The sequence below is a fragment of the Oncorhynchus masou genome, chromosome 17, assembly GCF_036934945.1.
Source record: "Oncorhynchus masou masou isolate Uvic2021 chromosome 17, UVic_Omas_1.1, whole genome shotgun sequence".
NCBI lineage: Eukaryota > Metazoa > Chordata > Actinopteri > Salmoniformes > Salmonidae > Oncorhynchus > Oncorhynchus masou.
The window spans coordinates 21,769,480-21,792,191 of record NC_088228.1 but is presented as its reverse complement, the minus strand read 5'-3'; the positions used below and the strand labels follow the sequence as shown (position 1 = coordinate 21,792,191).

At 42.2% G+C, this 22,712-nt stretch overlaps 1 protein-coding gene across 1 annotated transcript in view; it reads right to left on the bottom strand.

The window, feature by feature from the left end:
• eif2b3 (eukaryotic translation initiation factor 2B, subunit 3 gamma) overlaps positions 1–10,695 on the bottom strand; it is a 42,063-nt gene extending 31,368 nt beyond the window's left edge. The window contains exons 1-3 of the mRNA XM_064992738.1: positions 10,389–10,695; positions 9,950–10,111; positions 8,440–8,597 (exon numbers count right to left, since the gene is read on the bottom strand). Coding sequence (XP_064848810.1) covers positions 8,440–8,597; positions 9,950–10,097 — 306 coding nt within the window. The 5' untranslated portion in view covers positions 10,098–10,111; positions 10,389–10,695. The remainder of the gene's footprint in view (positions 1–8,439; positions 8,598–9,949; positions 10,112–10,388) is intronic.
• Between the last annotated feature and the right edge of the window lie 12,017 nt (positions 10,696–22,712).

The window sequence follows — 22,712 nt, the reverse complement described above, 5'->3', positions numbered from 1 at the left end:
ACACTTATTTTAACTTAATATAAAACATCAATAAAATCTATTTAGCCTCAAATAAATAATGAAACATGTTAAATTTGGTTTAAATAATGCAAAAACAAAGTGTTGGAGAAGAAAGTAAAAGTGCAATATGTGCCATGTAAGAAAGCTAACGTTTAAGTTCCTTGCTCAGAACATGAGAACATATGAAAGCTGGTGGTTCCTTTTAACATGATTCTTCAGTATTCCCAGGTAAGAAGTTTTAGGTTGTAGTTATTATAGGACTATTTCTCTCTATACCATTTGTATTTCATATACCTTTGACTATTGGATGTTGTTATAGGCACTATAGTATTGCCAGTGTAACAGTATAGCTTCCGTCCCCCTCCTTGCCCTTACCTGGGCTCGAACCAGGAACACATCGACAACAGCCACACTCAAAGCATCGTTACCCATCGCTCCACAAAAGCCACGCCCTTGCAGTGCAAGGGAAATAACTACTCCAGAATAAATGGGCAAATATTGTACAATCCAGATATGAAAAGCTCAGATTTACCAATAACAACTTACAGCTGTAATCACTGCAAAAGGTGATTCTTACATGTATTGACTAAGGGTTTTTGAATACTTATCTAACCAAGATATATTAGTGTTTTATTTTCAAAACATATTTTAGAGTATTTTTTGTAGATTGTTGACAAAAAAAATACAATTAAATCCACTTTCATCCCACTTTGTAAACGAACAAAATGTGGAAAAAGGCACTGTATCTAATACACGGGTATGTACATCTGGCCGTACAATGATGTATGCTGTCAACAGCTGGGATAATCCCCCATTAGCTGAAGTCATGATGTCAAGGTAAACCGATCCGCTAGGCCGCTCCTAATGGCTAAACATATAGCACTGATTTCTATTTTTGAGTACCAAGTTAACCAACCACCAAAAGTAACAAACATCCCTTTGTTGCAGCTGGTCGTGAGGGAGCTATCGGTCTGTCGCTCCACACGCTGTCCAGTCGGTGGGTCGGAGGCGGAGTGACGGCTGATGGTAGTCTGAGCCCTGTTCAAAAGTAGTGAGCTAGATAGCGAGTAGGGTGCCATTTGGGATGCAGACTGTGTGACACTGGAATGGTGTCAGCTGGAGGATCATCTGACGGGGTTTGTGGCCATTTAGCAGGGCTGATCTCTGTTGGTTAGGTCAGGGCCACCCACACACTGCCTTCCTCCCCTGCCTGGTTCTGCCTGACTGCCCCAAGGCCCTGCTCCCCTCCCAGCCAGGTGAGACCACCCTGAATGTAGCACATTGGAGAGAGGAGAGGGTGTGTCTGACAAGAGGGCCTGCCTGCTATTCCTGCTGTCTCCACACAGTCCATACACAGACACACACACAGTGCAATCAGTCAGACACCTCTGGTTTCAGCAGTTAGGCTAAGTCTCTGCTTGAGCGCTGTCAATTTGACATTTACATTGTAGCGAGACATTCCAGTGACAACTGATCTTGATTTAACAGTTTTGGTTATGTGTGATTGACATGAAGAAAGTGTTTATACTATTAAAATGAATAATGTGGAGGGAGGCCCTCTTCAATATGCATTTTGTACATACTATACAAATCATGTAGATGTACCAAGTCGTTCCATGTCATCACAGCCAATTTGTTCTGAAATTGTTTCCGTAGTAAGAAACAGGTAAGATGTGCACAAATGTTTTTCCCTAAACTAATTGATTGCACCAAAATTGGCCCTTTTAATTTATAGGCTTCAGATAATTTCCAATAAATATAGTACCCAACTTCTTCCTACTGAGTAAGAGCTGGGGAATCCCCACCCAAAAATCAAAAGTCACCCATTGACGACCCTTACCACATGCCAATCCCACCCCAACATCCAATAGCAATTACAGCCTCGAGTCTTCTTGGGTATGATGCTACAAGCTTAGCACACCTGTATTTGGGGAGTTTCTCCCATTCCGCAGATCCTCTCAAGCTTTGTCAGGTTTGATAGGGATTGTCTCTGCACAGCTATTTTCAGGTCTCTCCAGAGATGTTCAATCAGGTTCAAGTCCGGGCGCTGGCTGGGCCACTCAAGGACATTGTGAGACTTGTCCCAAAGCCACTCCTGCATTGACTTGGCTGTATGATTAGGGTCGTTGTCCAGTGAGCACTCTGGAGCAGGTTTTCAGCAAGCATTCCGGCCAAAGAGTTCAATCTTGGTTTCATCAGAGAATCTTGTTTCTCATGGTCTGAGAGTCCTTCCGGTGCCTTTTGGCAAACTCCAAGTGGGCTGTCATGTACCTTTTACTGAGCTGTGTCTTCCGTCTGGTCACTCTACCATAAAGGCCTGATTGGTGGAGTGCTGCATAGATGGTTGTCCCTCTGGAAGGTTCTCCCATCTCCACAGAGGAACTCTGGAGCTCTGCCAGAGTGACCATCAGGTTCTTGGTCACCTCCCTGACCAAGGCCCTTCTCCCCACGATTGCGCAGTTTGGCCAGGAGGCTAGCTCTAGGAAGGGTCTTGGTGGTTCCAAACTTCTTCCATTTAAGAATGATGGAGGCCACTGTGTTCTTGGGAACCTTTAATGCCGCAGAAATATTTTAGTACCATTACCCCGATCTGTGCCTCGACACGATCCTCTCTCGGAGCTCCACGGACAATTCCTTCGACCTCATGGCTTGGTTGTTGCTCTGACATGCACTGTCAACTGAGGGACCTTATATAGACAGGTGTATGCCTTTCCAAATCATGTCCAATCAATTGAATTTACCACAGGTGGACTCCAATCAAGTCGTAGAAACAAAGGATTATCAATGGAAACAGGATGCACCGGAGCTGAATTTCGAGTATCATAGCAAATTATCTGAATTCTTAAGTAAATAAGTTTATATATATATATAAAATCCATTTCCAAAAATTCTAAAATCCTGTTTTTGCTTTGTCATTATGGGGTATTGTGTGTAGATAGACGTGGAAAAAAAGTATTTTAATCTATTTTAGAATAAGGCTGTAACGTAACAAAATGTGGAAAAAGTCAAGGGGTCTGAATACTTTCCGAATGCACTGTACATATCAGTTCTATGTTTGACAAATATACTGAACAAAAATATAAAATGCAACAATTTCAAAGCTTTACCTGAGTTACAGTTCATATAAGGAAATCAGTCAATTGAAATATATTCATTAGGCCCTAATCTATGGATGTCACATGACTGAGAATACAGATATGCATCGGTTGGTCACAGATAACTTTAAAAAATAATAATAATTAAAGTAGGGGCATGAATCAGAAAACCAGTCAGTATCTGGTGTGACCACCAGTCGCCTCATGCAGTGTGACTTCTCCTCCACAGAGTTGATCAGGCTGTTGATTGTGGCCTGTGGAATGTTGTCCTATTCATCTTCAATGGCTGTGTGTGAAGTTACTGGATATTGGCGGGAACTGGAACACGCCGTCATACATGTCGATACAGAGCATCCTGAACATGCTCAACATGGGTGACATGTCTGGTGAGTATGCAGGCCATGGAAGAACGGGCATTTTCAGCTTCCAGGAATTGTGTACAGATCCTTGCGACATTGGGCTGTGCATTATCAGGCTGAAACACAGGGTGATGGTGGCGGATGAATGGCGTGACAATGGGCCTCAGGATCTAGTCATGGTATCTCTGGGCACTCAAATTTCCATAGATAAAATGTAATTGTGTTCGTTGTCCGTAGCTTATGCCGGTCTATAGCATAACACCACCGCCACCATAGGGCACTCTGTTCAGCAAGTTGACATCAGCAAACCGCTCGCCCGCACATGGTCTGCAGGTGTGGGACCAGTTGGATGTGCTGCCAAATTCTCTAAAACTGTTGTAGGCGGCTTATGGTAGAGAAATTAAAATTCAAGTCTTTGGCACCAGCTCTGGTGGACATTCCCACAGTCAGAATGCCAATTGCACATTCCCTCAAAACATGAGACATCTGTGGCATTGTGCTGTGTGACAAAACTGCACATTTTAGAGTGGCCTTTCTTTGTGCCCAGCACAAGGTTCACCTGTGTAATAATAATGCTGTTTAATCAGCTTCTTGATATGCCACACCTGTCATGTGGATGGATTATCTTGGCAAAGGAGAAATGCTTACTAACAGGGATGTAAAGAAATTTGTGCACAACATTTGAGAGAAATAAGCTCTCAAATGCATATGGAACATTTCTGGGATCTTTTATTTCAGCTCATAAAACCAACACTTTACATGTCGTGTTTATATTTTGTTCAGTGTAGTATGAAGTTGTGGCTTAGAATATTGCTTCTCTTTACTATGTAAAGTATTCCATGTAAATCTGGTGATGTTTTTTCCCCCAGTTCAGAGAAATTAGTTTGTGTCTATTATTTACCATAGTGTGGAAGTACCCGGTTTTGACCACTAGATGACACTGTTCCTGCTATATTGCCACACATCCATTTTGCTAGTCTCTGGAGTTTATTAAATAGATCACAGCATTTTCTTTGCAATTTAGGGTAGAAAACCAATATATTTGGTGCATGATGAAAATAATCCTCACAATTCAAGCCTGTCTTCCATGAAACAAATCTGCCCTTTTATGCTTTATCGGTGTCCAGGAAATGGCCCCTTTGTGTGTGGTTTATTCCCTTAAAAAAGGTCTGGATTACTGTTAGACCATTCCCGCTGAACAAGTAAACCATTAGGCCACAGCAGTTCTAATGGTTTCAATGTTATAGTCTCTAATGGTCTTCAATGGTAAAGGGTTTAGTGTCACTATTCACAATACATATAGAGCCGTTTCCTGATTATTTTATTGAAAAACATAAGACTGCCATATATTAATAATGTTTTAGGGTTGTCACAACATTTTAGTCCCTAGCCTATTTCTCCATCAAAGTTCTGGGCTTGTAGGAAAAATCTTCATTTGAGAATTGCATATGGAGAGCCCTTTTAGAGAGCTGACACTTGGACTATTCAAGGAGAGTTGGGTTGAAGCATTAGGTTGCTATTAGGACAAACTGAATTGTTTTCATGGAGGATGACCACACAATTTATTTATTTTCATAATGAGACAACTATTGGTTTTCTACGAAAAGTTAATAAAACACAAGAGACCAGCAAAATGGATAAAAGAGCGTGGCGGTATAGCAGGAACTGTGACATCTAGTGGTCAAAACTTGGTACTTTCACACCACTTTATGGTAAATAATACAATGACTAATTTCTCTGACCAGGGAAAAATAAAATAAAACTATCCCCAGATTCACAGAGAATACATAACATAGTACGGAGAAGCAATTCATATTATTTGTCAAACATAGTGTTTCCACTACATGCATTTAGAAGCGTCACACCTACATTTTTTCATATTCATATCATATTTGAGAACAAACAAATCACCAAAATAAAAACTAGACAGCCAGGGGGAATGAAAATTCCGAAAAATGTCATGGCATGGTGCCCCCATTTATTTTGTTACAATGTTTGAGTCATAAGAACAAGGCATAAGCCATAGCAAAATGTGTAGAATTGCAGGAAATTAGTTTTTAAACTGCAAATGTTCTCTAAGCCCCATGGCAAAATGTGTAAAATTAGTTCTATAACAGCAACATTTTGGGGATGGTAAAACTGCTGAACGGGGCTTACAATCAGAGCTTGGACTGAAATAGGTGCCAGTACTCCTTTTTCGGTGCCGGTACTGTTTACATTTAGGTGCTCCACAACACCTTTTAGCTAATATTCTATGAGAAGGACGGGAGCTCAAGCAGTAGAATATTTCAGGTGCCGGAACTCAGCTCCAGTGAGCTCCTGTCCGAGTCAAGCACTGCTTACAATATATATTTTTTCCAATTGATCAGGTTCACCATCAGCAAAAGTTTTGGTAGTTTTGCTTTAAAATATCAGTTTTTTTTTAGATATACTGGACAAAGTTGATAATTTCCTAACGAGGAAATAAAATCCCTGTGCCAGGCACACTGTTATGGCCAAAGCAGCAGGAGAAAAGAAGCTCACTAAAAACTTGCAAACGGTCAAAACCATTAGATTTTGAGATGGGGTGAAATTCAAAGTTGTGATATATATTTCATTGACAGCTAATGGGTCCAAATCAGATATTGGGTACTATATTTATTTAATATAATCTGAATCCTAGAAATGAAAATAACATATTTGTCACATGCGCCGAATACAGCAGTTGTAGACCTTACTGTGAAATGCTTTCGATGGTGCCGCTGTAGAACTTTACTCTGAGGACCCATGCCAAATCTTTTCAATCCCTTGAGGGGGGAAAACGTTTTGTTGTGCCCTTTTCACGACTGTCTTGGTGTGTTTGGACCATGATAGTTCATTGGTGATGTGGATACCAAGGAACCTGAAACTCTCAACCTGCTCCACTTCAGCCCAGTTGGTGTTAACGTGGGCCTGTTCGGCGCACCTTTTCCTATCGTCCACGATGAGCTCCTTTGTCTTGCTCACAATCAATTAGCGTAATTTCTCAGAGATCAAATTATATTTCAACAAAATAAAGTTTCAGGAATGCTAATATTATTGGTTTCTAACTGCAGAAACAATTTCAGGACAATCTGATATAGTGAGCGTTGAAATCCTCTTGTGCTTTTTGAGGTGGAACGACCCTACTAATAGCCTACAATAGTAAAAAATAAAAAAATTACATTGAAATTACAATTCGTATATAATCATTCTAATTTATACCTCATCTCCAACACATGCCAAAAATGTAATATCAGAAAACAAAGATTGAGAGGTTTAAACTTATTTAAGCCTAATTCAAATTGTGAATATACAGAGTGTAGTCTCTTCTATTACATGCACTTACGACAGAGCGGGAGCTCTACCAAAAGCTCTGTGTGTGTCTGTCTGTGTGTGCACGGGAGGGAATAGCAAGAACTCCCGACCTCCCGCTCTCACTCAACCATGTCTCCTGTGTCCCCACTCACATGAAAAGCCTTCTGCTCTGTGTCATACATACTGGACTCACTGCTGCTTCTTCCCCAGAATCTCCAACCAAGTAAAGAGGGGCAAACGTCAAAGTGGCTTAATGCTTAATCACTGCACTGAACAGAAAGTGCTTGTACACTAATCTTTTTTCAATAGGTGACTTTAGGCAAATGGAACAGTATTTAGGAAGATACACCCATCATTCTCCGGGCGCAGTGTGTTCGTGTGAGGAGATGGTCTGGGAGGGGAGAGACGACAGAGTGATTCCTATGCAGGGATTTGGAGCCCCATTGCCAGGTGTCCTCTCTCATCACCCCAGTGTCTGTTTGTGTGCTGTGCAACTCAATGCCTTTAATCTACGTGACTGTGGTGGATTAGGAATAAAGGCATGTGGAGGCACTGGGAGGGAAGGAAAGGAGCATGCTGGAGCCCGTTCTCTCATCATCCTGGAGGCCAGCTGAGCCCGGGTGGTTCTGTTTGCCCCCAGACAGTCAATGAATATGTATTTGCCTTTGTAACGTGGCTTTACTGTAAGTTGACGCAAATAGGGAGTCTGAATAGGGACTCATGATGAGCCACACAATCACTCTTAAGTCTGAACTTAATACTTTGTACAGTTACAGTACCAACATGTATAACAACATAACAAATTATTGAATATGATCTAATTTTGACAACAAAAAATACAAAATATAAAGTCCTCTGGGTCGCTGTCCCCACACGTCTCCCTGTACAGGCTCCAGAATACAACAGACCAGGGTGGGTTTCAATGAACCGTCCTGCACGTTGGACAGCAACTGACTGCTTCTGACATCATCTGTTTGGAAAGCAGCGAGGGGGAGGGAGGGCAATGGCTGGAGGGAGGGGATGGGGAGGCAGGTTTTCAGCAGGTGAAATGAGGCCCTTCGCTTAGCCGGAGCCAGGAACGCACGGATCAGTGGTCGCCCAGCGGCACACAGGATCTCCTGCTTCAATAGCCTTGCTGACCTCAGTCTTTCCATACTGTGTCCAGGTGAAACACGGGGTGCCTGTCTTCTATAGGCTCATTCAGGGGCTAGTAGTACCCTCGCTCCCTCACTGGATGAACCCCCCCCTACCCACATGGTCCGGTAAAAACACTGACACACTGTGAGAACATTTGTGCAGGCATTTTTTCCCCTTTTCTTTTTTTTAAATGATCAGTCATCCGTAGAGCCTAAAGCTGACTCTGTGGCCCCCCCAAATTCCAAAGCAATTAATCATTGGTTCCACTTTATCTATGAGGTGCTCTACTATGAGACAGTGTTGACTTGGACTGTTAGACATACACTAATAAGGTCTGTATTGATAAGCCTGTACAGTATACTGATACAAATCATATATATATGAGTAACACACCCATAACTCAATTAGGATTTATCCCCCAGGAGCACCCAGAGTAGATCCAGCCAATGCGGTGGCAGAGAGAGCAGCCAATCTGGCTCTGAGATCAACAGTCTGTGTTTGCATCCCAAATGGCAGGGTGCCATTCCACCCACCTTGACTTTCTGCTGGATGTGCCTGAGGGCGTCGGCGGTGCCCATGTCAGCATCCTCCTGGATACACACCAAGTCTAACTTCATCTTCACATCCAGCTTCACCTTGGGGTCTGTGCTGATCATCTTCTGCACCTCTTTGGTTGTGATAACAATTACCTCTACAGAGGAAAAATAAAAGACATTTAGAAAGACTAAACCCAGTCAAGCAAATGGGACAGATGACAATGACCAAACATATTAGAAAATGTGCTTACTGGCAGAATATACATTATGAAAATCATTCAAAACACTTCCAATGGAAACAGAGCTTGTGATAGATGTATTTACACATTGAGAACATTGCTAGGAAGTCTTGTATTGGAGTCTTGACTGTATAAATGTTTCAACCAAACTAGTTTGTTTACTGTTGCCTTATTTAGCCTTGTAAAATCTAATTGCAGGGCCTTACTAGTTGGCTTCTCACAGTAAGTACTGCCACACATGAAGTTACTATAGGAACTGGGAGGGCTCTGACTAGAACATGTATTCCAGGTGGGATAGTATGTCAACTTTCGCTACATTATCTCCATTTGCAAACTCCCTATAGCCTATTTGTATGCACCAATTAGTAAAACTGGACTCCTATTAACAATAAAAGCAGTTAGCATGAGTTTCTTTTGGTGGGATTAAACCTTGCTTTAGGTTACTTCAACACTAACGATAATGAGGAACTCAACAAGAAATCATAAAAAATCCCCCCAAAATCCACACTTTCTAGAAGACTGATACTCCAGTGGAGGGTCTTGACGTGCACTTTACTGAAACACACAGGTGGACAAGAACAGCTTTCCCAGACCACAGTGGATGGCTATGAAAGTTACAACTAGGCCGAAAGGAGTCCTATATCAAGCCCTGAGGCATATGATTAGAGGGGAAAATAGTAGTCTTTATAACAATCTTTGTCATTTATCCCCCAATAATTACCTTCAACTTATCATTACCCAAATGCAGCCTGACTGGTGAGGCCTGGCAGCAAACTGACCACAGCTGGGACCTATAAAACACTGTAAATAGGTCTACCCATGCATTCACTTGGTCTTAACTGCAATATTTAAGTATGCTAGCTAAACTCACATACTCCAAAAAAAACATGTTAGCTAGGTTGTAGGCCTCCTTATGTCTGGAATACTACGTAACACATCTTGGAGTCGGAGGCCATCGTATTGTAAAGGTGGTATATGTCCTTTAAAAAAATAATGACTCTGCAACTGATAGCACTAGAGCAGTACTTTTGACTGACAGTCCCTATGTGACATCTATTGGGCCATTGGTTACAAACAACTGATACTGCCCACACACATGCAACTCTTATTCTGAAAACGGGAAGCATCTACCAGTGAGTGCGTCTAACTGGTTGTTGTCGTACACAAAACCAGGATTTGGAGATTTCATTTGATCATGAAAAAATGTGTAACAGTAATACACCAAAGTGGGTTTGACTGGATCGAGCCCTAAATGTAGAGAATATTACCTTCAAACCCCACTCTCTCCAGCAGGTTGAGGGGGTACCAGATGAGGGGCTTGTTTCCTACAGGTAGCAGAGGTTTGGGGGTGTTGTAGGTTAGGTCCATCATACGAGACCCACCACCAGCGGCCATCAATACCGCCTGCAGCTCCATCTGCTGTTATACACCTGGGAACACACACACACACACACACGTCAAATTTGTGACCACATCAACATGATTGTACTGATAACCAGACTTGCTCTCTTGTTGACACCAAACAGTTAGCAAGTTATTGCATTATCCCAAAATCGTAAAGCAAGCCCACTCTAGCTAGCGACACACAAACATATGCAGTCAGCTACTGTAGCTAACAAATTGATTCAATACGTGCAAAGAATAATCCCAAATTGTCAGGTTATGACCCCCTAGTAGTAGATGAAGCAAATCACATGCGTGACCTACCTATTCGATAACGTCAACTGGTTTATTCAGCAGCAACACGCTTGTCACGCAAATGACAGTGCTGTACAGTCACTGTTTACGAGCTAGCTAACCAAGAGTTCTTAATCCTGAAAAGTTCAACAGCCTCAACCGAGATACAAATTATCGTGATGCTATTTTAATATGTAAAGACCTTCACCGATACGTGGTAATAACTTTTAGTGAAATAATAAAACAATATTAGAGACAGTTCGCTAAACTGACTAGCGGCATGCTAGCTTGTATGATGACACTTTGCTACCATTGATGAAATCACTCCGGGAGAAAACTAGAGCCGGTGTATTTACGGTTCCTACCTACAGTCATTGGTCAGATTACAACAATTCAGGATTTACACAGTAAAAAAACAACAACGCTATCATCATTATCATTACCATCATCATCAATATGTTTGTGGTTTGTTTTTGTAAGAACGAGATCACTTTTGGATTTTTCACATTAGATCCTATCACAGCTTTTTATCTAGGCTATCACCATGTTAATTTGCTATTTTGTTGACATGCTCATTTGAAAACATTGATGGTTTTAAATATTTCTATGAAGTTTATTACCATGATTTTATCATTTAAAATTAAATTTTTAGGAAAGGAAAGCTGAAAATGTACTGTGTGTGCCTTCACATGAAGAGCGTTCCTACAGATGTAGGATATTAATTGGAGCCAGTTTGCTACAGCAGGAAAATATTCCTGCAGCAACTGGAAATGTGAATTATAATGTGGATTATAATGAATGGAAGTTTTTCTAGAGGATGATTTATTTGGGGGGGGGGGGGGGGGGATTCAGACTGGATTTGCCCTAAGTAGAATTTACAAACTTTAGAATACTTTTTAAAACTCAAATACACTACATGTTGGCATTTCCTGTAGTGCAGAACAGTTCTCATGAACAAAAGACTGTTCAAATTAAGATCTGTAAATATTCACACCAGTAATTTCCATGGACCAGGCTGAGGCCCCCACCAGTGCAGATTACCAGCCACCCAGCTCTTCCAGACAGAGCCCAAACCCCAATTCACCGACCTCCGATGTAACAGCAAATTGAACGCTGGGAATGTGGCTTGGCTTTGTTTTCTCTGGACAGGAGATGAGCTTCATTGGTAGCTGCCTGTTGAGGAAACATTGGAATAACAGGACAGGCTGTTGCAGTTCACTCTGAAGAGAGGGAGAAAAAGGGAGAGAATGAGAAAAAGAGGGAACACTAACAGACATTGCTGTTTAATGGAGATTTCTTAGCTCTCGTCGAGCACCTTTGCTGTTGTTCTTCATTTATATCTGTATACAGTGTAACTTTGTAAATGTTCAGTGACTTAACTATGAGAAAACATTTTAAACTCCTTCTGGTCACCTTCACATAGCACTGCTCAGACACAAGAATGTTTACTGTGGTGAAAAACAGCTATTAGACCACCCGGATAATCATGTGTTGATGATGGGAGCTAAGTTTGCCAACTGGCAGGTAATGTTGTAGTCTACCTCCTCAATAGAAAGGTACACAACTGAACCACTGATATTTTGCCAATGAAATCCCATTTAACGATCACAAACAAATATTAGTGGTACAATATTAACATTTTTATAACCAACTAAACACACACATTTAATTTTAATGATATGGAAAGCAGAAATAATTATTTTTCATCCCCGAAAAATAGTTTCGAAATCGCCTTTCAAAAAGGAACATTTAACCTTGTTTAATCTTAAACTTTCAGGTTTTTAACATGGAAATACATTTCACTAATATATTCAACCATGCATAACATCCAAGTATAACTTTTTACTTTGTCTGAAATTGAATAATAATCTGGCCCTGATGATCCCATGAGAGGCTAACTTTGGCCTGGCTGTGTAACTCAAAACGGGTGTAGAATATAGGAGCATATATTCAGCTGAGAGGGAATACAAGCCAGGGTCAAAGTATCTTCATTATTCAAATCTGGTTAACATGACATGAGTCTACTAAAAATGGTCCTTCCCATCAACTATCCTTTACTATGTGTTTCCTACATGCAGGTGGCATTAATCGTGTCATAAAAAAGGGATCTGGCTGAAACTAAGGCTATCATAAAAGTCAACCCATAACACTGCCTTTTTACAACATGATCATGACATTCCACATTTCTGCCCCAAAACATAAGGAGGTCCAATAGATATACTATATATATATACGAAAGTATGTTGAAATCCCTTGGAATTAGTGGATTTTACTATTTCAGCCACACCCGTTGCTGACACGTGTATCAGATCGAGCACACAGCCATCCATACACAGACATTGGCAGTAGAATAGCCTTACTGAAGAGCTCAGAGACTTTTAATGTGGCACTGTCATAGGATGCCACCTTTCCAACAAGTCAGTTCGGAAAATGTCTGCCCTGCTAGAGCTGCCCCGGTCTACTATAAGTGCTGTTATTGTGAAGTGGAAACGTCTAGGAGCAACAACGGCTCAGCCGTGAAGTTGTAGGCCACACAAGCTCACAGAACAGGACCACTGAGTGCTGAAGCGTGTAGTGCATAAAAATCGCCTGTCCTCAGTTGCAACACTCACTACCGAGTTCCAAACTGCCTCTGGAAGCCACGTCAGCACAATAACTGTTGGTTAGGAGCTTCATGAAATGGGTTTCCATGCCCGAGCAGCAGCACCCAAGTCTAAGATTACCATGCACAATCCAAGTGTCGGCTGAAGTGGTTTAAAGCTTGCCGAAATTGGATTCTGGAGCGGTGGAAACGTGTTCTCTGGAGTGATGAATCACGCTTCACCATCTGGAAGTCCTATGGACGAATCTGGGTTTGGCGGATGCCAGGAGAACGCTACCTGCCTAAATGCATAGTGCCAACTGTAAAGTTTGATGGAGGAGGAATAATGGTCTGGGGCTGTTTTTCATGGTCCAGGCTAGGCCTGTTAGCTCCAGTGAAGATAAATCTTAACGCTACAAGCATACTCTTCTGGGAAAGCGTTCCACTACATTCTAGACGATTCTGTGCTTCCAACTTTGTGGCAACAGTTTGGGGAAGGCTCTTTCCTGTTTCAGCATGACAATGCCCCCCGTGCACAAAACAAGGTCCATACAGAAATGGTTTGTCGAAATCAGTGTGGAAGAACTTGACTGGCCTGCAGAGAGCGCTGACCTCAACCCCATCAAACACCTTTGGGATGAATTGGAACACCGACTGTGAGCCAAGCCTAAATGCCCAACATCAGTGCCCAACCTCAATAATACTCTTCTGGCTGAATGGAAGCAAGTCCCGCAGCAATGTTCCAACATCTAGCGGAGAGCCTTTCCAGAAGAGAGGAGGCTGTTATAGCAGCAAAGGGCGACCAACTCCATATTAATGCCCAGGATTTTGGAATGAGATGTTTGACGAGCAGGTGCCCACATACTTTTGTCCATGTAGTGTAATTCATAATAATGTGACTAGTAGAACATGTGTTTTCAGTATTTTGGCACAAAGTACACACCAAGAAAGTGTCATAAAAGAGTAAATAAAATGTTTATAATAGGTATTATAAGACCATGCTATTTTCTAGCTATAATATACTTCCCAAACAAATGTGATTGCTTTGAAAATATCAAAATGTCTTTTAAATATTTTATATATGGTTATCCAATAGAAACCCTGGATGCAGTGCAATGATTCCAAGACTGATTGGAATGACCCCATGACTGATTTAATAACTTAGATCTACTATGTTGGCATATTGCACAACTTGAGAGTATTCGTATTTTCTTACAGATCAATTTCAACCTCTACACACAGACTCTCCACACACTATTCCATTTTCAGAAAGAACAAGAAAAAAACGTTTGCCTTCCATCTTTCTGTGGGAAATTAGTTCGATGCAAAATGATGGAAATGCAGGTGCAAGGCTTTACAACTTCATAACCCATTGAAAATCCACTGAGCCCTGAATCATGACAATCAAAGCCTGACCATTTTGGCAATCAAAGGAATTGATGTAAATAACTATTTTGGCACCATAATGATAATAAAGAGATCTAGAGAAAGCCCTGCCTGAACCATAAGGCTGCCACAGACTTGAAGCTCTGCCGTGATTTCCTCTGATTTCCTTTTCCTGGCTGTAGCAGCTCTTGTAAATCATTCCAATTCCCTTAAAACAAGCCAGTTGGATTGGGTTGGGTTATATCATAAACATTCACCGGCCAGACCACCCAGGGAGTGTGTCTTGGGCCCGACCGCCGCCTCCCTCTGAGTTGCAGTGCGGCCGAAGCACAACATGCTCAGTGTGGTTTGTGTTTGCGCCACTTCCAGGGCCAGCACTGGGGCCCCAGCTGCCATGGAAACAAAAACAGGCCCATTCACGGTCATCCACGGATGACATAGATAAACATACTATCTGAGCCTGTCTGTTTGTCCCACACATTTCAGATTTGATTCTCCTACAGGAAGCAGCAAAAGGACATGTCATTTACTGGATTTCCTGACATGATAGCATATTCCAAACATTATATACTTGTTGGGACAAGCTGAATAGTATGAAAACACATCATCTGCCAGAAAGATGAAGGATTAAGGGAAAAGTGATGACAAGTTATATGTAGGTTAACTATTTAATTATTCAGATGAAGTTGGTGTATTTGAAATCAACATTTAATGGTATTGATACATTTTTTATGAATGTAGAAAGAATTTCCAAGAGATAAACTATTTTTCATTCACTTGCATACTCTAATTCTATAGCCTGAAACAAGACCATTTCCATTCCAAGACAATTTCCATTCCAAGACATGGTAAACATGGAGTTTATACTGTTATTAATATGTTGAAGGCATTTCTGCTACAGCCCTATACCATACCACTCCAGTGTTTTGACAGTTTGGAAAAATCTTTGACTGCCTTCCCAGAATGCCTCACTTGGCATCCAGTAAACTTCAAGGATTGATTTCAGTAAACTTCAAACATGCTGTAAACTTCAAAAGTCAAACTTTAAGTAAACATTCAAACTTTGTAATTTCTCTGAATAGGTTCATTGCCATGCAATGTGGCAACATTGCTTTCTGTTCTACTCTGATTTGGGATTATGAGAAATGAGAGGAAATTGTTTGAATCAGTGAAACTAGTCTCTGACACAATCCTTTCGCTGATGTGCATCATATTTTCTAGTGGTTGGGAATTATAATTACTGTAATTGCAATGATCTGCCTCATAAAACATTATTCTCGTATGCATTCTGTTTCTTTTCATATGTACGTATGCAAAGCACCTATGACCTCAACATGAAAAGGTCCAAGACACAGGTGGTAGACACAGGAAATATCTCAACTGCATGGTTTTGATGAGCCAAAGCAATAAACGGTGGGCAACTCCCTGCCGGAAGGTCCTGGCATTTCTGTGCGCTCTGCTGTGTGAGTGCTGAGTGCATGTGTCAAGTCTGTGATTGTTTTACACATTTCTGGCATTGTTCATATTTCTACTGCTTAATGATTCCCATAACTCTGGGCAGCTTGTAGTTTGGCTAGCTTGGTATAAAAGGACCAGTGAGATGAAGAGATAAGAGTTTCCTCTACTGCAGGCCTGGATTTACAGTAAAAGCCCCCACCCAAACAGGGATGAAGGAGAAGGGGGGGGGGGTTATAACTGTATGAAAACATGAAAGTTGATCTTTGGTCGTGCCAACAGAAATTCCCCTCCTCTGGCAGCAATTGTGGTTTATACAAGGACATCTACAGTATGTACCTAAAACATAAGCACATCATCTCCCTTTATAGTTGATCCTATGTGGGGATGATTGATTGTGTGATTCTGTGCTTTTATGTGAATGTGTGTGTGTGTTTATGCGTGCTTGCATGTGGACATCTGTGTGTGGTGCAGGCCATGTGGGTGACTGCCCTAACTCTGCTGGGGCCTGTTTTTGGGGGTGCCCAGCAAGGCAAAGCCACAAGAGTGCAAACAGCACCCTTCCCAGCACCTCTGATCTGTGTGTGTGTCCTCTCATCTGGCTGTGTCCACCAGCAGGCCTCTCTGTCTGTCTGCCTGTCTGTCTGTGAGGTCCATTAACCACCATGATCCCCTCAGCCTCTGCACACTGCAGACAGCCACAGCTCCACTGGGTGTCCCCACGCACACACACACACACAAACGCAGTGGCCAGCCAGAGGCATTCTGGGGCAGAATCCACACTGACTCACTCATTACATGTCGCTGACTGTCCTCCTGTTACACAACATATATTCCATCTCTCTTTTGGGCTAGGTCCCAAGTAGCTCGCTATTCCTTAATCAGTACACTACTTGGGCTCTGGTCAAAAGTAGTGCAATATATAGGGAATAGGGAGCCATTTGGGACGGGCCTCATGTCCATTCTTCTGCATGCCTGGGTCCCTCTGCTCTGTGGTCTGGCCTGTGGAGCTGGCCAGAAACAGTCACATCATCATTACAGATGAAGGGAAGCAGTACATCTCAGCCTCGGGCTAAAGGGAGGATATAAAAGTCTGGAATCAAGTCCAGTAACATGTTATTTATCCCGGATTACATGAAGGAGAGTGATTTGTGATTTCCCTTGAATGATGTTGAAATGTCTTGGACAAACGGAGAGTGTATAGTTGTAGAATAACTATTTTGTGTTCATCTAAAGTTGTGTTCATGCCTTGGTATGTTTATCGAAAAGGATCAGTGGAGAGAACTACTGAAATAAATGTGTTATGTTGGCAATCATGCTGATTATGAGATCCATCAAAACATTTAGAAAAGCACTACTAGATTGAGTGGTAGTATGTTACCGTGAGCCCTGTAACTTGGGTGAATTAAAGATGGCACACAAACACATATATTATACTAAGTTAGGCCTTACTTAAATACTGAATAATTCCCAGACTAAGAGGGAGGTATGCTGGCACACATCCCCTGAAGAGAAAGACTTGTCATCGAGACAGATATCCAGCTGTCTTAATCACAGCTTTAGTGAGAACATTACTCACCAGGCTTTGGGCTAATTTGGCCAGGCACTGTAATTCTGCAAAAAAATCCTCTGTTTCCCTGAAGTGTCTACCAGGCTTGCAGTGAAGTCGGAAGCAGAACTGTGGCTTTGGCTTAGCTCTGTGTGAGGTCCTCCACCTTCACAGGGTGAGCAGTCTGCTGGCAGAACAAACATGGGTGGGACTACAGCATATACAACCATGCTCAAATCACACACTCTGATTTCATTAAACAGAGGAAGGAGGCCAACAAAGCAGGGCCTGGGCTGAGTCATGGACCATGCATCTTTCTCCCTCTCATTCTCTCTCGCTCCCTCTCAAAAATATAAACACAACATGTAAAGTGTCGGTCCCATGTTTCATGAGCTGAAATAAACAAAAAAAAGCGTATTTCCTTCAAATATTGTGCACAAATTTGTTTACATCCCTGTTGGTTAGCATTTCTTCTTTGGCAAAATAATCCATTCACCCGACAGGTGTGGCATATAAAGAAGCTGATTAAACAGCATGATCATTACACAGGTGCACCTTGTGCTGGGGACAATAAAAGGCCACTCTAAAATGTGGTTTTGTCAAACAACACAATGCCACAAATGTCTCAAGTTGAGGGAGCAAGCAATTTGCATGCTGATTGCAGGAATGACCACCAGTGCTGTTGCCAGAGAAAATAATTTATTTCTCTACCATAAGCCGCCTTCAATGTCATTTTATAGAATTTGACAACCACAGACCAAGTGTACCACACCAGCCCAGGACCTCCACATCTGGCTTCTTCACTTGCGGGACCGTCTGAGAACAGCCACCAGGCCAGATGATGAAACTGTGGGTTTGCACAACCGTTTCAGGGAAGCTCATCTGTGTACTAATCTTCCTCACCAGGGTCTTGACCTGACTGTATTTCGATGTTGTAACTGACTTCAATGTGCAAATGCTCATGTTCGATGGCCACTGGCACGCTGGAGAAGTGTGATCTTCATGGATAAATCCCGGTTTCAACTGTACCAGGCAGATGGCGTGTATGGGCGAGCGGTTTGCTGATGTCAATGTTGTGAACAGAGTGCCCCATGGTGGTGGTGAGGTTATGGCATGGGCAGGCATAAGCAATGGACAACAATTACAATTGCATTTTATTGATGGCAATTTGAATGCACAGAGATACTGTGACAAGATCCTGAGGCCCATTGTTGTGCCATTCATTCGCCGCTATCACCTCGTGTTTCAGAATGATAACGCACAGCCACATGTAGCAAGGATCTGTCCACAATTACTGGAATCTGAAAATGCCCCAGTTCATCCATGGCCTGCATACTCACCAGATATGACCCTGTTTACGACAGCATGTTCCAGTTCCCGCCAATATCCAGCCACTTAACACAGCCATTGAAGAGGAATAGGACAACATTCCACAGGCCACAATCAACAAAGAGATGTCACGCTGCATGAAGCTGGTGTTCACACCAGAAACCGGCTGGTTTTCTGTTCCATGCCCCTACTTTTTTATAGGTAAACATTACCAAAAGTATGTGGACACCTGCTCGTCGAACATCTAAATCGAAAATCCTGGGCATTAATATGGAGTTGGTCCACACTTTGCTGATATAACAGCATCCACTCTTCGGTGAAGGCTTTCCACTAGACGTTGGAACATTGCTGCTGGGACTTGCTTCCATTGAGCCACAAGAGCATTTGTGAGGTCGGGCACTGATGTTGGGGGACTAGGCCTGGCTCGCAGTGAGAGTTCTAATTCATTCCAAAGGTGTTTGATAGGGTTGAGGTCAACCCTCTGTGCAGGCCAGTCAAGTTCTTCCCCACTGATCTCGACTAACCATTTCTGTATGGACCTCGCTTTGTGCACGGGGGCATTGTCATGCTGAAACAGCAAAGGGCCTTCCACAAACTGTTGCCACAAAGTTGGAAGCACAGAATCGTCTAGAATGTAGTGGAAAGCTAAGAATAATCAAGCTAGAATAATCAAGAATGTCATTGTATGCTTCACTGAAGATAAGGGGCCAGTCTGTCAGACTGCCAGATGGTGAAGGGTGATTCATCACTCCGGAGAACTCGTTTCCACTGCTCCAGAGTCCAATGGCGGCGTGCTTTACACCACTCCAGCTGGCGCTTGGCATTGCGCATGGTGATCTTAGGTTTGTGTGCAGCTTCTTGGCCATGGAAACCCATTTCATGAAGCTCCTGGTGAACAGTTCTTGTGCTGAGTTGCTTACAGAGGCAGTTTTGAACTCGGTTGTGAGTGTTGCAACCGAGATCAGACAATTTTTACGCGCTACATGCTTCAGCACTCAACGGTCCTATTCTGTGAGCTTGTGTGGCCTACCATTTCGCGGCTGAGCCACTGTTGGTCCTAGACATTTCCACTTCACAATAACAGCACTTGCAGGTGACAGGGACAGCTCCAGCAGGGCAGAAATCTGACGAACTGACTCGTTGGACAGGTGCCACGTTGAAATTCACTGAGCTCTTCAGTAAGGCCATTCTACTGCCAATATTTTGTCTATGGAGATTGCATGGCTGTGTGCTCGATTTTATTCACCTGTCAGCAACGGGTGTGACTGAAGTAGCCAAATCTACAAATTTGAAGGGCTGTCCACATATACTATATACACAAAAGTATATGTGACCAACAGATGCATATCTGTATTCCCAGTCATGTGAAATCCATAGATTAGGGCCTAATGAATTTATTATGTATCTCAGTAAAATCTTTGAAATTGTTGCAGGTTGCGTTTATATTTTTGTAGAAAATAGAAAATCATTATTATGCTAAGCAGTGCAGTAACTCAAACCATCAATATGTCTGGGTTACATGTTACGGTGAAACACAAGACAATACACAAACATGGCTGCAAATGGTGGGGAGACGACGTGTTCCTCAGAAATCGCTTTACAATTAACATCCAATAGGTCGCTTTGCCTGGTTTTTACATTTAAACATATCCAGACTTTGGACAACACATCCAAAATATTTACATTTATTGGTCATGTTTTATCCCTTACTATGGTGTACGTGTAGTTACTCTTTCCTTTAAGACATGTTCTTTTCTGTTTAAATAAATGTTTATAGCATTCCAAACATTTTGTATGAGAGTATGTGTGGTCCTGTCAGCACCTAGTGTGGTGTAATGTGGGCAAGGTGTGTGTGTGTGGGTGTGTTTGTGGACGCATATGTGCATGCATTTGTGTGTGTGTGTGTGCATGCATTTCTCTGTGTGCGATGTGGCTTCCTGCAGGAACACCCATGGCTTGGTAAGGCCACATGTGATATTGTTGAAATGGAGTAACAACTGAAGCAGATACAAACAAGCAGAGCTCCACCCTGGATGTTCCTTCAACACCAGAGCTGCTTGAATGTAAAGGTACAGTTGCAGATCTGGCCTGTGTCCCAAATGTCATCCTATTCCCTATGTAGTGCACTACTTTTAACCAGGGTAGTGCACTACATAGGGAATAGGGTGCCATTTGGGATGTAGCACTACACCATGACCTGCTGGAGCCACAGTGGCCCTTGAGACTATACTAGGGTCACAGCCCTGACTCCTTTTGGCTCACCAAGACACTTTCAAACACATGTTACAGATGTAGGATCTTCATTTGAGCCAGTTTGCTACAGAAGAAAAAGAATCCTGAAGCAACAGGAAATGTGAATATTTATGTAGATTATAATTAAATGGACATTTTATTTAGGATTTGTCTGACATTTTAAAGAGGAAATTACAAACTTTAGAAGCATTTTTAAACCTTGAATGCAAACTACAACTTTGCATTTACTGCCATGCAGGAAAATTCTCACCAACAAGAGTGATCAAATTAAGATCCTCCATCTGTATTATCACAAGATAAATGCATGCTGTGCTATAAAATTAACATTTACCTTACCTGAAACAATTCTATGGACACACAACAAAGAATTGAACATGTGGAAAATGTAATTTAAATAACCATGCAATCTAATAAGCCAAACATTGTTTCTTCAGCAAGGTAATAGGGTTTCACTCCAAATAAAATGGTCTCACACCATAAAAATAATTATGCTATCACTGTTGTAAATGCATTCTCTACTAAGTGATACTTCAGCATGTTTCAGCATTTGCTAACTTCCCCATAGGACTGTAACTCCAAGCACCATAAAATGTGTGGAAACAATTGTGTGTATTAAGAGGCCTATATAAAAGTAAACAAAACCCAACCACACCGGGTTTACACCCATTATTCACCTATTATTATTTATACATGTATATCTACTTAGATCTGATTTGAGAATTAGATTTGACTCTTTGTAACAGCTCTCCCTTGTGGTAAGCCTGGGGAATTGCTAGATTCATATTTCGTCTCGGCCAGTTAGACAGGGCTGTTACGTTACCGTTTAAACCCCATAAGATCATAAGCAGAAAGGTAGCTCCATGCACCCTGCCCTGATTCTGTCTGCCTCCCTCCTACCCCCCTCCAGCCTGTGGGGCTGCCTGCCTGTCTGACACATGGATGATGAGGAGGGGATGAGAATTCCTGCCTGCTGTGGCTGGTAGCAGCTTCCGCTGGCTCTGGGAAATCAGTTGAACTGGAGGCATCCTGTGAATCCCAGAACGGGAGTAAATCATCCTTAACTAGCCCCCTCACACACCACACTGCGCCCGGGCCAGAAAACCAGCCATGTGTTTCGCTTCCCCAGCCTTGTGTGTGTGTCTGTGTGTGTGCGTGTGTTTGTGTACGTACATTTGTGCATGTGCTAGCATACGTGTGTTTGTGTGGGCGCGCACATGTGTGTGTGCAGCTGGATCCATCTTTCTCTCCAAACCCATAGAACAATACTCCCCCTCCTACACAAAACTATTTCACAGAAAACAGGGAGACTTTTAAATAGGGGCCTGACAGTCGTCCTAATGGAGACAGTGACTGAGTCCCAAATGGCACCATATTCCCTGCATAGTGCACTACTTTTGACCAGAGCATTAGCCTTACCTCCTAGTACAGATGTCCTGGTCACATCATACAGTGAAGGTAACGTCACACACAGCAGGGATAAATAACACACATTTGACGTGAAGACACTTTTAGTAGGTTACATAAGACCCCGGTCATCCCAATTGTTTCCACAGTGCTGTATTTAAAGACGGTTGTTTGGAAGTAATGACGCTCATATACAGTACTGTAACACACAGACAATTTGATATACAGAACTGACAGTATGTTATGCTTTTCTTTCAAAGGATCAAACTAGATATGTGAAAACCCATGAATGTAAATGATGACACTTCAACAAGACATAACAAAAGCTATGTAGAAAACTGTGATGTAATTTATTTGGATATGCTGACATGCCAAGGTCTGACGTTTTGCTTTGTAG